General features: G+C 43.9%; 1 protein-coding gene across 1 annotated transcript in view; it reads left to right on the forward strand.

Moving 5' to 3' along the window:
• PCNT (pericentrin) overlaps nucleotides 1–14,818 on the forward strand; it is a gene marked incomplete in the record, with an annotated part of 2,997,294 nt that overhangs the window by 2,205,301 nt on the left and 777,175 nt on the right. The window contains 1 exon segment of the mRNA XM_044060288.1: nucleotides 4,175–4,344. Within this exon segment, the coding sequence (XP_043916223.1) occupies nucleotides 4,175–4,344 (170 nt within the window).

The following is a 14,818-nucleotide window of genomic DNA, read 5'->3' on the forward strand; positions in this document are numbered from 1 at the left end:
TAAGAGTCCTAGGCGGACCCAGAAACTGTTTCTCAGGGGCCTAAAGGTGTTAAAGCCTCTGTGGTTAAGAATCCTGTTCCCACTGACAAAGAGGCAAGGGCGTTAGATAGGTGTGGTAAGAAAGTGTATACTTCTTCCACTCTAGCCATGAGAGCATTGAATTGTCAGTTTCACATGCTGAAATATCAAAATTATCTCCTTTCACAATTAAAATCTAAGGTGGATGCTTTGGCGGAAGGTATTGATTGTAAAGAATTGCTGGATTTAGTTTATGTGTCTGAACAAGTGGGCAAGCATTCTTTGCAATGTGGTTTTGATGCTGTGCAGGCCTCCTCGAGGGTGGCTGCCACTAGTTCTGTTCTTCGCAGGCATGCCTGGTTGAGGGATCAAAATTTGGCTGAGCATGTTAAGACAAGGATTTTGGATGCTCCTTTACAGTCTGATGTGTTGTTTGGTTCACCTGTGGAAGCAGTTTTAAAGAAAATGGAGGACAAAGCTAAGTCTATGCAAACTGTTAAAGATTTTTGCAGGTACAGCCACCAAGTTTAGTAGAAATTGGCCTGCTAAGGGGTGGACATATCCTGCTTATGATTCCCAGTCTAGGGGTAGGTCTAGACGTGGTAGGGGCAGGGCCCAAGGTTCTTTTAGGCCTAGAACAGGAGTTCACCTGCTCAGACTTCTGGTGAGGGCAGGGGTCAGTCCTTTCAGAACAGACCCAATGACCTGCCTTTTCAGCTGCCAGTAGATTCTCGCCTGGCAGCTCCTTTGGAAGGACGACTGTCTCTTTTCAAGAATATTGGGATTTAATTACTCAAGACAGATGGGTGTTGGACATCATTCACCACGGTTACAGATTTTATTTCCATACAATGCCCCTTTCACAGGCATGCCAGACGCTCCTCCTCCACAAAGAAAAGAGGCTCACAAGCAAGTTTCTCAGTTACTCCAAATGGGGCCATTCAGCCAGTCCCTGTATCAGAAAGGGCCTAGGATTTTATTCTCGATGTTCCTAGTACCACAGAAGGGGTACACGTGGAGACCACTTTTGGATTTATCTCTCCTCAACACTTATCTGACATTCCCAAGTTCAAGATGTTGACGTTACAACAGCTTTTACCCCTGCTGGGCAAAGATCACTGGATGGTAACTTTAGATCTCAAGGAAGCTTACCTTCATGTGCCTATCAGGCTAAGATACAGGAAGTATCTGCGGTTTCGAGCTGGAGATTCTCATTATCAGTTCTCTGCATTGCCCTTTGGCTTATCTACTGCGCCCAGAGTATTCACAAAGGTTCTGGCTCCAGTGATAGCTTACTTCAGGCTACAAGGACTTCAAATCTATCCTTATTTAGACAATTGCCTGATTCTGGCTCAAGAAAAGGAAGACCTTCAACATCTGGAATATGTTATAGCAGTGCTAAGATGCCTAGGGTATTCTGTGAACGAAATAAAGTCCAGTCTAGTACCCTCTCAAAACATGTGCTTTCTGGGTGTGAGACTGCATACAGCAGCCCAGATGGCCTTTTTAACCCCGGACAAACAAAAGAGTCTATCACTTTACTTCCATCAACTATCTCATCAGTCCGTGCTGACTGCAAAGACAGTCCTTCAAGCATTAGGGTTCATGGCATCTTGTATTCTGGTGCTTCCCAATGCCAAACTGCATATGAGGAAGTTACAATGGTATCTCAAAAATGTATGGACACAGCACTGCCAGGATTTAGACACTGTCATTCAATTAATACCTTGCCTCCAAAGAGAATTTTTGTGGTGGGCTCAGGAATGTCACCTAAACAAGGGACTCTCTGTGACCCAGCCAGAGGCGAGTCAGATTTTACCGACAGCTGCCTCGGACATTGCTTGGGGAGCTCATCTACATGGAAAGTGGATACAAGACAAGTGGCCTGCCAGACTACAGCATCTACATATCAACATGAAGGAGATGTTAGCAGTCCAGTTCGCATTACTGGCTTTCAAGGAGTTACTTCTTCCAGGGCAGGTGTTGATTCTAACAGACAACACAACTGTCATGTGGCACTTCAACAAACAAGGGGGAACACATTCTTATCCTCTATGCAGGCAAGCAATGATTTTATGGGAGACTGCACGCTTGCACCTAACTCTTCAGGTAAGGTTTCTGCCAGGAGCACAGCACTCCTTAGCAGATGTGTTAAGCAGACAAATCATGGATCCCCACAAGTGGAAACTGGATCTTCATGTATTTCAGAAATTGACAGTGTCAGGGGGAACTCCAGACATAGATCTGTTCGCTTCTCCACTAAACCACCAGCTGCCACAGTTTTGCACAAAGGGTTTCATCACACAACTTGGAAAGTGGATGCTCTTCTTCCAAAGGTACTATTAAAGGTCAGACAGGACAGGCCAAGGATGATTTTGATAGCTCCAGCTTGGCCTCGGCAACACTGGTACCCTCTACTACGGAGTCTGGTAAAGAAGCCTCCATGGCCTTTCCCTTTGATTCCACATCTGTTATACCAGCAGGACGGTTATCTGCTCCATGTCAAGCTTCACTCTCTTCATCTGACAGCCTGACATATTCTGTGTTGAAACACAGCAGGTCTCAACTTCCTCAACAAGTTTTAAATGTGATTATGGAAGCTAGAAGACCTAGTACAAGGAAAGTGTACGCAGCTAAATGGAAGAGTTTTTTATCTTGGAGTAAAGCAAAGAATTTGGAGATTTCTGAGCCTAACTTGAGTATGGCTCTTCAATATCTTACTGAGTTACTGGACAAGGGTCTGTCCTTCTCTTCCATTAAGATTCATGCTGCAGCAATCTCAGCTCACTATGATTGTGACCCACCATTGTTTTCGCATCCTTTGTTCAAGCAGTTTCTTAGAGGGGCAAAGAATATAAGACCCCCACGTAGAGCTCCTACTCCTGCCTGGGATCTCAATTTTGTGTTGGAAAAACTTACTCTACAACCTTTTGAGCCTGCGGCTACTGCTGAATTGAAATATTTGTCATGGAAGACTGCTTTTTTGTTGGCTATTACTTCTGCAAGACGGTGTCTGAGTTGCAGGCCCTTATGGCAGTCGAGCCCGTTTTGATTTTCCATAAGGATAGGGTATCATTACGTACTAATCCTTCCTTTATGCCTAAAGTGGTTTCTAGTGTGGCTTTAAACCAAACTATTCATTTGCCTACTTTTTATGCAGACCCCCAAAATAAAGGGGAAAAGATTTTGCATACTTTGGATGTACACAGGCAATTGCGTTATTACTTAAGCAGGACTAAGGATTTTAGGCAGTCTCAGCAGTTGTTTGTTTCTTTTGCTTTGAGTTCAAGAGGGCAAGCCTGTGTCAAAACAAACTATTTCTAGGTGGATTGGCTTTTGCATTGCATTTTGTTATTCCCATCATGGCAAGGAAATTCCTGCTGGGATCAGGCCTCATTCCACTAGGGCTACTGCCACTTCAACAGCATTTCTACGGGGGGTGGCAACTAAGGATATTTTGGAAGCAGCTACTTGGAGTTCAGTGCATACTTTCTCTAAGCATTATCACCTTCCTATCTACTCTAAGTCTAGGGCTGGTTTTGCCACAGCTATTTTGCAAGGCATGTTGTCAGCTCCTGCTTCTTTATGATTTGCCAGCCTCCCTTACCTCTGCTTTGGGATTCTACCCAATAGTAAGGACTGCAGCAATGGAAAACTTAAGAACATAGTACAGTTTTGTACCTACCATAAATGTAGATGTTCGAGGATTCCATTGTTGCAGTCCAATTTACCCTCCCTCCTTCCCCTCTGTGTTTAGGGGTGGTTGTGTAGGTGAGTTTACCTGCTTATATTTTTGTATATATTATTCATGTTTTGGTGCAGGTATTTTGGGCCTTGTCTTTTTAGGGTCTTCTGACATCTGGGGCAAGAAAAGACTGAGGATATGACGCCGGTCATGCGCATTAGTACCCTGACGTACTGACGTCAGTCTAATGCGCCCTGACCGACGTCAGCCTTATACTCTGGTATTCGGGCCGACTGGATGCGGACTATACCCAATAGTAAGGACTGCAGCAATGGAATCCTCGAACATCTACATTTATGGTAGGTACAAAACTGTACTTTTCCTTACTTGTATCCAGTTGATTCTTAACAGGCGAACAACTTGATTTAATCTGTAGTATTTTTAAGAGAATTATAATCTTTGTTTCTACAGATCATAGTTCAGATTTTGGTGTAAAGATGAATTTGGAATTAGAGAAGACTGAACGCTTAAATGCCAGCTTTTTGGAATATCTTTGCCAACGAGGGATTACATTATATGATGATGTGGGTAATACAGGACAACCCAGAAATACCACTGAGGTGCTTTCACCGGAATTGCAGGTTTGTTGACTTTGTGTGCATTTATTTTGGCTTTTGTGTTCATTTAGAAAATCATGCGTTGTATCAAGCATCTCCCTCTTTTATTGACATTATTTTCTTATAAAAAAGAGCAGGGCTACTACTATAGAGAAACCGTTTTCTTTGTGTTAGACTGTTCAACAGTTACAATACATTAATTCATTGTGCTAATGAAGAAAAAATTAGTTTAATATTAATTATTTTGTTGTTCAAGGGGATTTGTTTGATCTAATTCTGGATGTTACGATAATTTTCTGGTGTGAGCTGATATTTGATGCTTATAACCAACCCATCCCCGTATCCTCTAAGTTTATTTCTCACCTTAGTCCCACCCTCACAAGCATAATACCAATCTATAACCGCTTCCTCCCACCAAAACCTACCTACCCAATAACAATAAAATAAAATCCTCCAAAGCTACTTACGAAAACAAAATCGCCACTGATTCTGAAGACAACCACAAAGCATTCTATAGCTATGTCAAGAATCTCAGTGGCAACACTCAGATCTGCTTTGAGTTACAGCACAATGGCACTAAATATACAGACCCAAATGATATTGTCAACATCCTGGCAGATAGGTTCAATGCTAACTTTACCCCCCTCTCACCCCCTAAAGAGCCCATCTCTATACCGGAAGAATGCAAAGTTCCTGTAATCACGGCTGCATAGGTAAAAACCACACTCTCCAAAACCAAGAACACAACATCCATGGGACCAGACAACATCCCAGGCTATGTTCTACATGAACTACAGAATGAACTGGCACCCCACCTAAGTACCATGTTCAGTCATAGCCTCACCTCAGGCTTTGTGCTTGCTGAATGGCGCACAGCAACGGTTGTCCCACTCCACAAGGGGGGAGCCACCACGGACCCCGGGAACTACCGCCCCATTAGCCTGACGAGCCTGGTCTGCAAGGCCATGGAACGTATCATCATGGAACTTATAAACAAAGATATTGGTAATCTCCAAACTTTGAATCCCACGCAGTTCGGGTTTGTAAAAGGCAGATCATGTCTCCTAAGCCTGATAGACTTCTTTGAAGCAGTCACCAAAGCCGTAGACAAGGGTAAGGTGGTTCACACAGCCTATCTAGATCTTGCCAAGGCTTTTGACACCATCCCAAACTCTGGAATTATAGATAAACTCACTAAACTACGTATAAATCCCTATGTCACAAGATGGGTTCCCAACTGGCTCACTGACAGAACCCACACTGTGAAAGTAGCAAACTCCAAATCGGACTTCAGACCAGTGATAAGTGGAGTACCACAAAGTTCAGTCCTGGGTCCTCTCCTGTTTGGTATCTACTTCTCTGAAGTACAGGCTAACACAGAAGGTCTTTGGCTAACGAAGTTCGCAGATGACTGCAAACTAGGTGCCATAATCGAAACTCCTAACGATGTGGACATCTTACAAAAGGTCCTCAATGAAACAGATGCCTGGTGTCAAAGCCATGGCCTCAAGCTCAATGCCAAAAAGTGCATTGTCACCCCCCTTTTGTAAAAACTCTGTACCCATGAACTACAACATAGGCGGTAGTATACTTAACACTGAAAGTGTGATAAGAGACCTTGGGACACAGGTGGACAGTAGTCTCTCCTTTGATAATCACATCGCCACAGTAGTCAGGAAATCCTTCCACGTGGCACACCTCATCACAAAAGGTTTCTCATTCAGAAAAAAAGAGGTCATTGTTCCCCTCTACTCATCACTCATTAGACCCATTATAGAGTACAATGCCCCTTTTGGTATGTACCTCACAAGACATCTACAACAACTGGAAAGGCCGCAGAAATACCTCACAAAGAAGATTACCAGCCTCAAACAGATGCCCTATGCAGACCGTCTCAAAAAACTCCACCTTTACTTTGTCGCATATCACCTACTCAGATATGATCTCTTCTTAACATACAAAGCTATGTCAAACCCAGAGCTGTTGGACATGCTCCACTTAAAGAAATCCCAATCCCTCCGAGCTACACACTGTAGGGACCTAAACCTTGTCACCACATTAAACAGAACATGCCGGAGGGATAGATTCCTGTCCCAGAAACTTCCCATACTCTGGAGTAAACTACCTATCTATATCAAACAAAGCTCCTCATTAGCACTCTTCAAGAAAAATCTTGATGATTGGATGGGAAATAGGAAATTCACCCCGGGGATCACCTCTGTGGCTCTGCTCGACAGTGGCACAGGAAAAGAATTTTCATGTGTGGCAAAAGCCCAGGGTACCTTTTTGGCTGGGCTTGTATAGGCCCCAGGACCGATAGCCTAGTACCTACCTATGAACAACCTCCTTCATCACCAAATTACTATAATTGACAAATACTTTGGTAGTATAGTTTTGTAGGTGGGTTAATCCACAACAACTTCCACCAGAAAAACCTTACCAAGCAGTAATATCATCTTACGGCTCTTAATTACTATAACTGACAATACTTGTTCTGTACTCTTCAATTAAAGATGCTGTCATCCTATTCCCTAAATTCAGCACTCCTCACCAGAGTATGATTTCTCACTCTAAACTCTGTCATACTCTTATTATTAAACTACTCTACATCTGACTAAAAGCAAATCCCTGACTACTTCACTTGCCACCAGAAGACACGTTTACATCGTAACCCCCTTCATCCATCTCATTCAGTATAGGTGTACACTTGTATAAAAAGCACTACATTAACCGTATTAAACTTAAAATATTCCATACCTCCGAAGAAAGTTCAAAGGTGATATCACCACAAAAACTAAAAAAGCATACAAGTGTACTACTGAATTTACTTCTAGCAGGTGACATTCATCCCAAGCATAGACCCTGTAAGGCACCAAGTTACTACACAAATAATAAATCATTCCTGCCTGAAAACCGAAACTCCTGTCCCAACAAAGTAAGAAATAGCAACAAGAAACTGAGTCTTTTCCATATTAACATCAGAAGCATTATAAACAAAATTCCAGGGCTACATGCAAGGATAAAACCTCATTCCCCTGAAATATCAGCAATAAAAATTTTGGCTAAAACCAAAATTTCAGTACTTCCTCCCCCCAGATGGCTTTAACATCCTTAGAGCTTATAGATTAAGGAAAAAAAAAACAGGAGTAGCAATAATGTACCACAGTATCATAAACCTGTCACCATTTCACATCTCTCATACCCTCCTACCTCAGTGATGTACTACTACTAAGTAACCTAAAACTAAATGCGCACAGAACAGTATGCGTGGCATCCTTTTATATTCCCACCTGGAGACACATTGGAAGACATACTCTCCTGGTTATCTGATAATATACACACACGCATAATTATACTAGGCAATGTTAACATCAACTGGTCAAGTCTCACATTTGATATAATAAATTCTAGTATAAACTTGTGCAATTTCTCCCACCTTAACAGTGATACTACTAGAGTCATCCTGAAAACTGATAAAACTTCCACTTTGGACTGGTTATTAACAAGTCAGCCTAACAGTGTTGGCACCCACAGCACCATAGCTAGCACACGTGGTGACCACCTGCCCATAGATACTTCTCCCAAGGAACACTTGTATAAATACTCTTACAACATGAACAGCTTTGACTGCATCTTTTTAATACCTCAATACAATCTCACAACTGGAACATCCTAAAAGCCTTGTGACTAGATGATGCTGTTGACTATTTTAATAAGATATCTATGCAACTGCTAAACAGCATGTTGTTAAGCAAATGGTATGCAAACAGCTATATTTTTTATTCTTTTTGCCTCCCTGACTGCTTACTCAGTGCCCTCACCCCATAGCTACATCAATGTACTGAGCCTGGCTCAGATATTTTGTCAGTGGTCTTAATACCACTTTTGGCAGCTGATGTGTACACTTCATCACCACATAGTGCTCAGTGCCACCCTTCTAAAACTACACACTACTGAGCATGCACACTGGAGGTTCTGTCACCAGCTTCTTGAAGGAAAATACATGATGTTCTTTGTGTTTCACTGTTTCAGTCATCACACTTGGGTTATCTGCCTGCAGGTAGCCCTCAGTCGGTCCGAATACCAGAGACTTAGTATTTCTGCGTCGGTTGCTGTCGCTCCAGGATTGAAGTCAGGTCGTTAGGAGTATAAAAACAGGCAGCCGACGCTATTACATCAGTCTTTCTTGCCGAGAAGCCTGAAGCCGAAGCAGTTCGAACGAGTGCCAGTCGGCCGCTACCTGAGTTTTCGTTTCCGAATTGAATCATCCTGAAGTCTTCTAAAGCTAAGTACCCCATTGGGGATCCTTTTTTCTTGCTCTAACCGATGTCAGAAAAAGTTAACAATTGTCTAGCCTGTGGAAAGCAAGTACCACATCGAGATTTCCATTCTTACTGCGTCGCCTGTTTATGCCCACACCATGATGTACCTTGCTGTCAGTTTTGTGCTTTGTTCAACGCCCAAACTATTTGTTGTCGGGCCAATACTTTCTCTCTCGATCTCCGTATTCCAAAATGGCTTCGGTAAGCCATCCAACTACTGATCTTCCAAAAAAAGTAAGGATAAAGACAGAGACAGACTGCACAGGTCCAAAACTGCCGACAACGCTTTTGTTAAGCTAGTCGCCAGTTCAGTGGTACTCAGGCACTTTCGTAGCCCCTGATGCCTGTTTTTATGGATTCACAGGCTGCTACCGACACCTGTTCGAGTCCGGTATGCCGCAAGACTCTTCTTTGATTACGAAACCTGCAGATGTCTCTACCTTGGATGGGTCCGGAGCCGCAGTGCAGGTACTGGCTTCTGAGGATGTTCTTTGCACTACCAATATTCGACACAAACTGACGACTTCTTTTGCGTCTTCAGTTCTGTCTAAAACTACCGAGTTTCTAAGGCCAGAAGTACGAGCTACACCTAAAAAAACCGACGACCCAGTCTCAAGCACCTGCTTCCTTCCCACAATATCAAATGCTTAAAATGGCAGAATACCTGATTATGCTGATTAGGGGAAGCCAGCCTTCTCCTGCTAAGAGAAAAAAAGACCTGTCCCCAGCAGCTTTAACCAACCAGGAGTCCGACTCTGAGTTTTCTGAATATGAAGACATGCCGTTATCTGCTTATGAGGATTCAGATGCAGAGGATTCCATTCCCTCTGCTTCCTCTCCAGAGGATTTTTCTTTTGGTGAAGCCCTACATACTTTGAGAGCATTTCCACTGGGAATGCGAACACTATCCTCAGTCCAAAAAGAGATTCAGAGAATTTCTAGATTTGCCACAACATAGACCTTTAGCAGTACCTCCAGCTCTGGATGTTGTGGATGATGTTTTTATAGAATCCAGCCTAACTCCTGATACTTTACCCCCTGCTACAAGGAAACCAGATGGGTACTACAGAATCCTTGACTCTTACAAATTTCTTTTCAAAAATCCTACTGCTGACCCAGAGGTCATTTCTCAGGGGTCCTGAAGGTATAAAACCAACTGCAGCTAAGAATCCCACCCCTTCAGACATTGATTCCCGAGCTTTAGACAGATGGGGTAAAAAAGTATACACCTCTGCAACTCTCGCCATTAGGGCATTGAATTGCCAGTTTCACATGCTAAAATACCAGTAACATATTATGGAACTTATTAAGCAAAAATTAGCTACCTTTACAAACTGTGCAGAAAATAAAGAATTGCAAGAGCGTATTTATTATGCAAGCCAAGTCAGCAAGCATACTTTGCAATGTGGCTTTGACGCCCTAGAAGCATCTTGCAGAGCAGCAGTCACTGGTTGTGTACTGAGAAGGCATGCTTGGCTTAAGGAGCAGACCTTGCCAGACCATGTCAAATCAAAATTACTAGAAACCCCTTTGAACAAAAACAATCTGTTTGGCACCAAAGCAGAAGAGGTTCTAAATAAGATGGAAGAAAAGGCTAAATCCATGCAGACAGTCAAAGATTTCTTGCAAGTGCAGCCTCCTAGATTCAGTAGGCATTGCCCCTCGAAACATTGGGCCCCCTCAAGGCCATCTCAAACTAGACCCAGGGGAAACAGACCCCTACACTACAGTCTCAGGGTATGCAGAGATCTAAACAGTAGAGTGCCTCCACTTGAAAAACAGGGAGTGCTAAGCCACCCCCTTACAGAAAGAGTTCACAATGACTTCTCTATTCCACTCCTCACCTCTGCACAACTGCTCGTGCCCCTAAGAGGAAAACTTGCCCATCATGCAAAAAACTGGACCACTAACACCAAAGACCGATGGGTCCTCAACATTGTATCCCAGGGGTACAAATTTTACTTCGCTCACTGCCTACCCCAAAAGGGTTCCCAGACCTTCTTCCAAACCAGTGGGGAGAGGCACAAAACCAATATGTTCATAGTGTTTCACTGTTGCAGTCATCACTGTAGGGTTCTTCCTGCTGGCAGGCAGTCCTCGGTCGGCCAGAATCCCAAAGTCTGGGTCCAGCGTTGGCTGTTCAGTCATGCTCCCTGACGTCAGAGCGCTAGGAGTACAAAGCTGTCAGCCAATGCCATGTTCTCCAGTCTTTCTTGCCGTGCGGTGAAAGCAGTTCGCAAGTGCCGGTCGGCTGACTCCTGATATTTTTTCGTGCTTCAGTCCGAAGACTTACTTCTTCTTCTCAAAGCTAAGTGCCCCGTTGGGGAAACTTTTTTCTTGCTCCAGTCCGATGTCAGAAAAAGTTAATAATTGCATTTCTTGTGGGAAGCAAATACCTCCTAAGGATTTTCATTTTTACTATATTCCTTGTTTAGGCCCTGACCACGACGTAGCTAGTTGTCGTTTTTTTGCTAGATTTAACCAACGTACGATTAAGCGAAGGTACGATTTTGCTTTTCACTACTTTGGTAGGCGATTTAATTATAAAATGTCATTGGACACGCTTCCGACTACCGGAGTTCACAAACGACGCAAGGATAAGGACAGGCCTCCGAGGTCCAAATCAGACAACTTTTACTAGCGGAGCCAGCTACAGGTTCGGCCGTCGTTAGTGAGGCGCTTTCGCAGCTCCTGTTGTCGGCCATTTCAGAACCAATTGCCGAAATGGACTCCCACAAGATGCCTTCTAGGCCTTTGAGTACTCTAGCTGCAGGACCTTCGGACAATGCTCCCTCGGATGGGTCCGGAGCCACTGTGCAGGTACCGGCTTCCAAGGGGGTTTTCAGGCCTACACAGCTTCTGATAAAGACAAAGCCAAAGGCAAAGACTACTTCTAAATCTAAGACACCAGCCCAGGCCTCTTCTGATCCGGGACCCAAATCTCAGAAACAGCTACTTTAAATGGCGGAGGACTTACTAACCATGATTAGGGGTTCACATCCCCCTCCAGACAAAAGGCCAAGGCAAGAATTGGATTATGAATCTTCTGATCAGGCATCTATTTCCTCAGTGTCTTCCTCTGAACAGGAATATACTTTCCCTCCTTATGAGGATTGTGATGCTGAGGAATCCATTCCTTCAGCTTCTCCCCCTGAGGATTTCTCTTTTGGGGAAACTTTACATGACATGAGGGAACATTTTCACTGGGAAGGACAGGAGTACTTGGAATCTAAGAGAAGGCTTAGAGATTTCCTTCTTCTTCCCCAACATAGACCCCTGGCTATTCCTCCTATTTTGGATATTGTGGATGATGCCTTTTCTGAGGCTAATTTAACTCTTGACTCCTTTTCTCCAGCCCCTGCTAAGCCCGATAGATATTACAGGGTCCTGATTCCCACCAGTTCCTTTACAAAAATCCTACTGCTGATCCAGAAACCATTTCTCAGGGTCCTAAGGGGGTTAAGGCCGCTTCTGCTAAAAACTCTATTCCGACAGATAAGGATTCTAGAGCTTTGGAGAGATGGGGCAAAAAAGTGTATACTTCTGCTACTTTATCTATTAGAGCTTTAAATTGTCGATTTCATATGCTAAAATATCAGCAGTTTCTACTGTCTGTTATGAAACAAAAGCTAGGTACCATTGCTGCATGTGCAGATAATAAGGAATTACACTATTTGATGCATGCCACTGAACAAGTGGGGATGCATGGTTTACACTGTGGTTTTGATGCCTTGGCAGCTGCCTCTGGCACAGTCATTAGAAGGCATGCTTGGTTAAAGGAACAAAACTTACCTGATCAAGTGAAAGCAAAGTTACTGGATGCTCCTATTCAGCATAATGTTTTGTTTGGGCCTAAGGCTGTAGAGGTGATAAAGAAAATGGGGGATAAGGCAAAATCTATGCAAACGGTTAAGGATTTCTTACAAGTTCAGCCCCCAAGATTTAGCAGAAATTGGCCAACTAAAAATTGGTCCTTTCCCAGCTCGGACAGGCCTCAGAGGGGTAGATATAGGTGCTCCAGAGGGAGGGCCCAAGCACAGACCTCTTGCATACCTAGACAGTGGAGTGCTTCCACCCCCAGGGGTGGAGAGGACAGACCTTAAGCTTATAGAAAACAGGCTCAATGACTCCCCCTGCATGGCTCCTGGAACTTCTCTCCTGGAAGCCCCTCTAGGAAGAAAACTCTCTCTTTTTCAACAAAATTGGACTTGCATAACCCAAGACATGTGGGTTTTGGATGTAGTTTCAAGGGGTTACAAATTCCACTTTCATACCTTGCCAAGACCAAACGGATGGCCAGACCTACCAAAACACCAATGGTCAGAGGCATTAAACCAGGTGGGATCCCTCATGGCTATGAGGGCCATAGAACTGGTTCCACAATCAGAGACAGGGCAAGGCTTTTACTCAAGGCTCTTTCTACTTTCCAGAAAGCAATATTCATGGAGACCCATCCTGGATCTGTCAGTCTTAAACACTTTCCTGGAGAAACCAAAGTTCAAGATGCTTACTCTGCAGCAGCTGCTGCCAGTGTTGAGCAAAAATGCATGGATGGTGACATTGGATTTAAAGGAGGCTTACCTACACATCCCTATCAGACAGGAGTGCAGAAAATACCTTGGGTTCAAGGCCAGGTTGAAACATTGTCAATTCTCTGCGCTGCCCTTTGGCTTGTCTATCGCACCCAGGGTCTTCACCAAGTGCCTGGCACCAGTAGTAGCTTATTGCAGACTCAAGGGAATTCAAATTTACCCTTATCTGGACGACTGCCTTATTCAAGCAGACAGCAAGGATGTCTTACTCCAGCATCTGGAATTTGTTCAAAATCTTCTCAAGTACCTGGGATTTACTGTGAACATAAAAAAGTCAAATTTGACACCCACACAGCAGATAACCTTTCTGGGTGCTCTTCTAAAAACAGCAAGCCAGATAGCATTCCTGACATCCGAAAAACAACTACAGCTGGCTTCAACTTTCAAAACCTTGGTGTCAATAACTCAGCTAACTGCAAGGAAATTCCTGCAGACTTTGGGTTACATGGCCTCCTGCATCCTTCTCATACCAAATGCAAGACTACATATTTGAAAAATACAATGGTACCTAAAAAGTGTATGGTCCCAGCATTGCCACAGTCTAGACATACAGATTGCTGTCTTGCCTTGCCTACAAAAGGAATTCCATTGGTGGACCATGGCATGTCTTCACAACAAAGGGAAAGCCTTCAGTCTGCCTCCAGCCAGCCAAGTGTTAACCACGGACGCCTCGGATTATGCATGGGGAGCCCACTTGCAGGGAAAAGGTCTGCAAGGTTTTTGGACAGAGGAACAGAAGCTCCTACACATTAATTTAAAAGAGATGTTAGCTGTACAAAATGCCCTCTTGGCTTTCAGGGATCTTCTGCAACCAGGACAACTACTGATATGGACAGACAACACCACAGTTATGTGGTACATAAACAAGCAAGGGGGTTCACACTCCTACCCCCTTTGCAGACTAGCCATGACTCTATGGAAAACAGCTCTAGCTTGCAAAGGGAATCTACAAGCTCAGTTCCTGCCAGGGAAACAAAATACTCTGGCAGACAGCCTGAGCAGGAACCTGTCAGACCCACACGAGTGGATGCTAGATACCCAAATATTCAAGATGATTACAGAGGCCTGGGGCTGCCCGGACATAGATCTATTTGCATCACCCCTCAACAACCAGTTACAGATTTTTTGCACAAGGACATTTCACAAACTAGCATGGAAAGTGGATGCACTATCATTCGGTTGGAGAAACCTCTCTGGGTATGCCTTTCCGCCACTACCTCTTCTTCCACGGGTGTTATTAAAGATCAAGCAGGACAAGCCCAAGATGATGATTTTACTGGCCCCAAATTGGCCTTGTCAGTTCTGGTACTCAACACTGATGAATCTATCCCAGGAGCCACCTTGGATTTTACCTCAGATTCCAAATCTTTTGTCCCAACACCAGGGCCAGGTTCTGCACTCTCATATCAAAAATCTCAGCCTGGCAGCCTGGTGAATTCAGGGTCTGTAATTAATCCTTTCCTTCCCAAACAGATCATGGATGTCATCTTAGAAGCCAGACGCCCTAGCACTAGAAAATCTTATGAGTGTAAATGGAAGAGACTTTGCACCTGGATGCATGCTCGTGATTCTGATCCCCTCATT

The sequence above is a fragment of the Protopterus annectens genome, chromosome 2.part0 (assembly GCF_019279795.1).
Source record: "Protopterus annectens isolate FY-2018-M chromosome 2.part0, PAN1.0, whole genome shotgun sequence".
In the NCBI taxonomy this organism is placed as follows: Eukaryota; Metazoa; Chordata; order Ceratodontiformes; family Protopteridae; genus Protopterus; species Protopterus annectens.